The sequence below is a fragment of the Dermacentor variabilis genome, chromosome 3, assembly GCF_050947875.1.
Source record: "Dermacentor variabilis isolate Ectoservices chromosome 3, ASM5094787v1, whole genome shotgun sequence".
NCBI classification, from domain to species: domain Eukaryota; kingdom Metazoa; phylum Arthropoda; class Arachnida; order Ixodida; family Ixodidae; genus Dermacentor; species Dermacentor variabilis.
The window spans coordinates 224,694,948-224,702,196 of NC_134570.1; the positions used below are offsets into that span (position 1 = coordinate 224,694,948).

At 47.9% G+C, this 7,249-nt stretch overlaps 1 protein-coding gene across 1 annotated transcript; it reads right to left on the minus strand.

Moving 5' to 3' along the window:
• Positions 1–3,120: 3,120 nt before the first annotated feature.
• Positions 3,121–6,988, minus strand: LOC142575038 (uncharacterized). Its single transcript, XM_075684005.1, has 5 exons — positions 6,215–6,988; positions 5,538–5,637; positions 5,248–5,443; positions 4,824–5,215; positions 3,121–4,758 (listed from the first exon to the last, which is right to left on the minus strand). The coding sequence occupies exons 1-5, from the start codon at positions 6,618–6,620 to the stop codon at positions 4,062–4,064; spliced, it is 1,791 nt and encodes a 596-aa protein (XP_075540120.1). The 5' UTR covers positions 6,621–6,988; the 3' UTR covers positions 3,121–4,061.
• Between the last annotated feature and the right edge of the window lie 261 nt (positions 6,989–7,249).

The following is a 7,249-nucleotide window of genomic DNA, read 5'->3' on the forward strand; positions in this document are numbered from 1 at the left end:
CACGTAGACACGAAAGCTGCTGCAACAGTGGGCGCTGAGATGTCAGATATAGGTGTAGCTTCTGGCCACCGTATATAACGGTCGGTGCATATCAGTATGTAGCAGTAAGCTTTCGAAGGTGGGAGAGGGCCGACGAGGTCCAGGTGTACGGTGTCAAAACGAGCATCCGGTGGAAGAAAAGACTTGGCAGGCGGAATGGGGTGACGCTGGATCTTATAGGAGGTATGCACATGACGTCAGGCGCAAGGGGCACTAGCGTCGGTCGAGCCGTCCGCCATTGCTGCGGTCTCGCCAGCTCCGTTTGGCTGCGTCGAGTGTGGTGTTGTGTTGCTCGCTGTGAGACGCGGAGTCACGGCGCCTGTGCTTTATTCCCACGCTTTCAGCGTAATCCATGTGAGCGGCGCTGTGAATTCTGCCAAAATGCGTTTAAGTGCCTACGCACGCGAGCTGTCCGAGGAAGACAGATCTCGCTACCTGCAAAAGCTGCGCCTTTGTGACGGCGTCGACCCGCTTGATCTCCGAGGTGAAGAAGTTCGCCGCGATGCCGATGTCTACCCGCGCGTCGACTTCACGGATATAAAAGACTACCTTGTTCATGCAACAAGCTTCCTAACAAGAGAGCAGTTCAAGGCATACAAGGCACTGGAGGCCCATAATTATCTAACGAGCGGTTGGGTCCAGCAGCCGTGCCTGAAGGTGCTATCTGACGGCCGCGTCGTCATCGTTTGCCAGGTAAGTTAGTGCGATTCGCAGATGTGTTTGTGTACGCTTGCGAAATGTTTGAATGATGCGCAGAAAGGAACGTACACGGTCGTCCACTCATAGCTAGAACACGCGAGCATTTGGCCGTGTTCTTCAGAGGGCCAATGCGTCCATCGGAGACGAACAACTAAGCTAAGTGAAAGACGAAGAGAAGCACGAGCTTCGGGTCTCTGTATGCCTGTACCGCATTGCTGTGATGAGCGGCCGTTTAGGACGCACTGAGATTCTGAAAATTACGGCAACGAGCTCTCGTGTTCTAGTTAAGAGGGAACGACCGTGTACACAGGGGTTGACAGTAGTTCGGCAGTGGGTGTTCTTGGTGCAGATTACGCGCGGCTGTGAGTGTTTGAAGCTTGTGAAAAAGTGCCACTGAGGCATGCTTTTTCATTTCATATGGTTCGCTAATGCAGTACATGTATAGCACGACATTTATCAGTAATGTTTAGGCTCAGATTACTGTTTCCACACTCTACCAAAATGCTTCTGATGTTCGAGTGCAAGTGGGTTCAAGTGTGGCGCAAGGCTGTAATCCGCCTAATTTTAATCTTGTCTTCATCGTGCGATACCTTCCTTTTGGCCATTTTTACATTACATACTTTAATGACAAATGCTGGAAGTGTTCAACGAGTTCAGATCTCATTCCTGGTCCGCTTTACTTGACTGCCTCATTGCCGGACGCAGAGTGGATCCGAAAAACTCATTCATTGAAAAAAAAGAAAAACAATCAGCGATGGCATTAAAATGGCATCTTAAAGACAAAGGTAAACTTATGTAAAAGAGAATGTTCTCGTTTTCTTTTGTTCCTAAAGGGTTTTGTGTGTATTGCTGTGGCATATTTCATTATCTTGCTTTACGCTTCTAAAGCCTCTCCCAACCTCGTGAAGCATTATGCAGTGTTTTTTGGCATTAAGCAGCTTTGTTATTTATGCAGGTCCGGCATTCCCAGTCAGTCAATGACAAGCCGCTGACACCTTGGCTTGTCATCAAGGAGGATGGTGAAGTGCAAGCTGCGCACTGTACTTGCAAGGCAGGCCTCGGAGAAGCCTGCTCTCACATTGCAGCAGTGCTTTTTTACATAGATGCAGTTGTGAAGAGTAGGGATGGGCAAGTATGTACGGACAAAGCAAATGCGTGGCTGCCCCCAACAGTGCGATCCCTCGAGCCGAAGAGGGTTTCCAATGTGAATTTCGCCTCTTCAACTATGAAAAAAAGGCTCATGGATGGGGAACAGCCTCTTCGTAAGAAGAAACAAAGAAGGGCTGTTAAGGAGGCGACAGGAGAAGAGTGGGCAGCATTTCTGGCTGCTTGCCACAACAGCGGAAGCCGGCCAGCACTCCTGTCTTTGCAGCCCGATTTTGCTGACCACTTTGTTCCCGTGGCGATGAAGTTCCCCAGTGCCATTCTCACAAATTTGCAAGAGGAGGATATTCCGGGCACATGGAACGAGATCACAGAGAAATGCTCTGCCCTTGCTGGAGGCCTGTCAATTGAGCATGAGGTACATCACCTAAAATTAGCATGTTTCCTGTTCTTACTTTAGTTGGTTTTCTGCAGCAGTACTGCCCTGCAAACGTCAGTTGAAACTATTGACTGATTTTGCTATTTTTAAATGACCTTGACGTTTTGAGCACTTTGCAGTCTTCGGACTTGTCTGTGAACTACATCACCGCATATCTTCACTGTCTCGTTGCAGATCACCGAGTTGACAGAAAAGGAGACCAGAGAGCAGGCAAGAAGTACGAAGTGGTTCGCCTTCAGAGCTGGCCGCATCACAGCATCAAACGCAAAGGCTGTGTGTAGGACATCCACTACAAACCCCTCGCTGTCCCTGCTGAAAAGGTTATGCTACCCTGAAGATGTGCAGTTCTCCAGTCCACAGACTGCGTGGGGAAAGGATAATGAGCAGAAAGCCACCAAAACTTTGCAGCTGCATCGAAAAATGTGCACATTAATTTTCAATATAATCAGGCTGGACTTCACATCTGCACCGAAAATCCATTTCTGGCTGCAACCCCCGATGGTGTGGTTAGCTGTGATTGCTGCGGTCGGGGAGTGGTGGAGGTGAAGTGCCCATACAACAGCACAGAAGAGTCTGTCAGGAGTTATGCAGAGTCCAATCCATCGTGTCTTCAGATTGCAGACAACAAAGTGATGTTGAGGACTGATCACAGTTACTATTATCAGGTCCAAATGCAGATTTACGTGTGCAAGGTAAAGTACTGTGATTTTGTAGTTTGGACATTGAAGAATTGTATCGTTCTTCGAATCTATGAAGACTCGCAGTTCTGCAAGAATATGCTGCAACGTTGTACCCTGTACTTCAAGCTTGCGATTCTGCCTGAACTGTGCTATCATTACTGGACAGATAACCTTAAAGGACCACAAGAGGCTAGCGATCAAGACTCAGTGCCACCCGATGAGGTGTACTGTGTATGTGGCGGTCCCGAATCGGGCAGAATGGTCATGTGCGACAGCAAGACATGCAAGCGTGTTTGGTTTCACTATGAGTGTGTTAACCTAAAGAGAGCTCCGAAGAAAAAAACATGGTACTGCCCAGAGTGCACAGAACAAAGTAGGAAGGCCTAATTTGTATACAGTGGCTGACAAGCTTGCCCCTTCTAGATTAGTGCAATGGCAAACTGTGAACATAAAAAACGCGGAGGGTTTGGTATGCACAGTGCGTAACAATTTCACTGTGTAATGTTATTCTGTATGCATACCTGTACAAAAAAACAAAAGCAAATTGAAAATTTTTTTATTTACATCAATTCAGTGAGTGTACTTGTAGCACCTGTAACTCAAGAAAGGCAGTCGCCGGTATCAGACGAAACAATCATTGACACACAGCTAGGTCACAAGAAATTTCGAGTTTCTACGTTCAACGGACAAAAACATAAATTGAATCAAGATCCTTGCAGACTTCAAGAATGTTCCATTCCATCCTAGCTAACTCCAGGAAGATATGCACTTGACGTCTGAGACAAACTCAGCACGTACTGGTGGGCGAGTTGGTAATTTCATGTTTACAACGAAGGCACGAAAGACGACGACATGGGGCAACCACAAAGGTGCATTAACAACTGAACGTTTTATTTCTTGACACAGGAACAAATAGCTGCTGCCAAGGGTTTTCCTGTGTCGAGAAATAAAATGTTCATTTGCTATTGTGCCTATGTGGTTATCCTGTGTTGTCTTCCTTCGTCCGTCGTGAACAAGTCAGACAAATCCAAGAACATACTACCTCAGATTCTTCTGCAGAAGCATGTCGATATGTGCGCATGCACGACAAGAGCGCGAGTTCAGCCAAATGGGACGGTTGAGCTGTTCATGTTGCATAATTCTGCACAAACAAAAACCATCTTGTCGAGCACTGTTGGTCCATTTTCTTCACCAGTGAGCACTTCCACAGGCAGTGTGTGCTTGAGGATTCTGTACTTATTTCGTACGAGCCCAATTACCCTCTCTACATGAATCCTCACGTTGGCTATTTTGCGAGTCTTCTCCACATCCATGGGCGAAAGTTGCTGTTTGCCCTTAGTGAAGGCAGGCATGGCTAACTTGGCACAGTGCATACCAACACTGTCGGCAATTGTGAAGCCTCGGTCGGCTAGAACAACATCCCCAGGCAAGAGGTTGTTCAAAATGCCACACTTTTCTGCAATAACCTTATCACTTGTCCGCCCACACCAGCCTTTGGAAACAAACGTGACTACACCTTGCGGTGCAATGCCCATCAAATATTTTACAGTGTTGTGACTTTTATAGTTGGACCATGTGTGCGACCGGGCCAGCATAGATGAAGGCCGCTCAATGAAAACCTCAAAACAGTCTATAACAACTGCAACCTCCACGCCGAATGATTTGCGAAAAGTCATGGGCATAGTTGCTCGGAGAGTCTCCCGGTCAGGCCACTGGACAGCTCGGGAGAGCCGAACATAGGCCACGTCCAGCCACTTGTTCACAATCCTTGACACTGTAGACTGCGACACGTGAAACCTGCAAATAACATGTTACACCTATTAGCAACTTTCATCAAACGAAAGCTAAACACAAGGTAGTACCTGTAGGCCAAATCTTGTAAAGGAGTGTTGAGCCGCAGGCGCATCAGAAATATGACCATTTCTTGAAATGCTGTCAGAGAGTTACGGCTTGTGTGCGTTGCGCCTTCCTTTAGTAAGTTGAACAGCACAAGCAGGAGGGCAAAGTTGGGCAGCCCAGTGTAAAACTGGACCATATCCTCCCTTGTTTTCAGAATGTCTTCTGACAACACGTGCATGCTGAGCTCCTGTTTTGCATCTCGAAGCTCTGAAAGAAGGTGCCTGTTTTCTTCCTCCAACTGTCTGATGTGAGCCATTGTCAGTTCGGTCATATGACTGAAGTCGGCCTTCCCTGAACAGATGCAGATATGCGTGATCCTAGCACCAGGAATTCCTCCTAGACAAAATGCATTTCTTTCCACTGCTTAAACCTACACAACTACTGGTGATAAGCACTCTGGGACGTACCTCTATTTTTACAGACTTCGACAGGAACCTGTGGCTGTTCTGGTTCTTGACCATCAGCAGATGAAAGTGCGTCTTCTGTAATCACTATGTCATCTTCAACTGTTGTGTTTGGGCTCACTTGGCGTTCTTTCAGAGGGCTGGCTCTTCTTTCTGAGCGTCTTTGCTTTCTCCTGTATCTGAAAATAAACGTGGCCCATTCCTGCTGAACGCATAACGAACTTCAGCATACACACTTATTTACCTAGCGCCTGAAAAAGTAAGGGCATTTACCGGGATGCCAAACCTTCAGAGTCCACACTTTTTCCATGTCCTAAATGAAGTGATGGTGCCCAGTCTGGGTCTGCCTCAGCCATTGCATATGCTGGTCGACCTGCAAAAAAATAAAACTATCAACCTTTCAAAAAATGAATGTCAAACTGTTTCTTGTGTGATGTGGATTTACATGCACAGCACAGTAGTGGGCTCTAGGCTTTCACTAGAAATTCTTTATCGAGGTTTTTGTTTTACTTTTGGCGCAGAACACTCGTTTTGCGCCTCGTATTTTCGGAAATACAGCCGCATAGAACGCGAGACCCACAGATCACCAGCAGAGCTGTTTTAGTGGCTCGTCAACAGCAGCTGATTCAGAACGACGTACGCTTTTAAACGGAACGCGTTTTCTTTTCCAGCTTGCATATGTACGCACAGCACTGTTCAAAGAATAATTTTGTAGTACCCGCTACCTTCGCTTGAGCTTATTTTCTTCTGGCAACAAAGTACAAAAGAGAACGATCATTCCAGCCCAGAAAACTGCAGTAGAGGCTGACTGTGTTGGGTTGAGGCGGTCGCGCGAATGTTGAGACATTCGCTGACTCTAGAACCGTCAACGCGACGACACCGCTACGCTGGGCGTCATTAAAAGTATATTGAAATTGAAATAACGCTCATTCTGAGATATCAGCGCTTACCTGAAATGAAGTGCTTGCCGCACACTCGGTAATGGTTTGCTGAGTCGTCCAAGTCCTTGCGGTTGATTCGACGAAGCCACTCTGTTCTCCTTCGAGCAGTCGTCTCTTCGGTTTTCTTACATTGGTTTTTCACAACCTTGGGTAGTGAAAAAAAGCCGACCTGCGCGACATTTTCGTCGCCGCGCCTCTTTTTTGTGTGGTTCTTGCAACCAAACACAACGCAGTTCACCATTCTCGCGTATGCAACAGGTCGACGCCGCAGAAACGGGAAATATGCATAGCTAGTATTTACACTCACTGCAAAAGACACGAACGAACTGCGAACGCGTTGCTGAGACCGTTGGCAGATGCTGGCACACTTGAACGACGAGTCGCTGCCGAGGTGAACTCGCAAATCAGAAAACATGACTTCTTTACACGACCTACCCGAACGGAAACCCCGCACGGACCGCAAGCATGGCGGACAAGCCGAAACGACGCTGGCGCCCTCTGGGGGATCAGTCCCAGTGCATACCTCCTATAGCGTTGACACGACAAACAGCAGCGCGCCCAATCGCGAACTTGCGCGTTTAGCCGAGGCCAAACGAAACGACTGGAAAGAAGCTTCTGTGTCGCGCGTATGCCAGGGTGCGACAGGCTGTGCACGTCTTCCAATTTCAGGGACGTTGACGAATTCCGGAGTGTACGAAGTTTAGTGTCGTCACGCTGTTGATTGGCGAGTAAGTCGGCCTCGATGATGAAACGTTCCGATGTCAACGTGGAAACGACATTGACACGACTCAGAACGTCGGCTGGAACGTTGTCGGTGCCCTTGATGTGGTGGAACGTTGTTGTAAACTCGGAGATGTAGGAAAGGTGTCGAATCTCGCGCGGCGAGTAACAGGACGCCGAGCGATTCGTTGCGTGCACAAGGGGCTTGTGGTCAGTGAAGACAGTGAATGCACGGCCTTCGAGGAAATGGCGAACATGCTTGATAGCCAGGTAAACAGCGAGTAATTCACGGCCGAACACGCTGTAGCGGGACTGCGCAGGCTT

What these genes read in the sequence shown, in the direction of transcription:
- LOC142575038 (XM_075684005.1), bottom strand. Translation starts at nt 6,620, where the DNA reads ATGTTTTCTGATTTGCGAGTTCACCTCGGCAGCGACTCGTCGTTCAAG. An exon ending in TCTGAAGGTTTGGCATCCCG is followed by an intron (nt 5,444 to 5,537) that starts GTAAATGCCCTT and finishes GTTTATTTTCAG; the next exon opens with ATACAGGAGAAAGCAAAGAC. An exon ending in GTACGTCCCAGAGTGCTTAT is followed by an intron (nt 5,216 to 5,247) that starts CACCAGTAGTTG and finishes TAAGCAGTGGAA; the next exon opens with AGAAATGCATTTTGTCTAGG.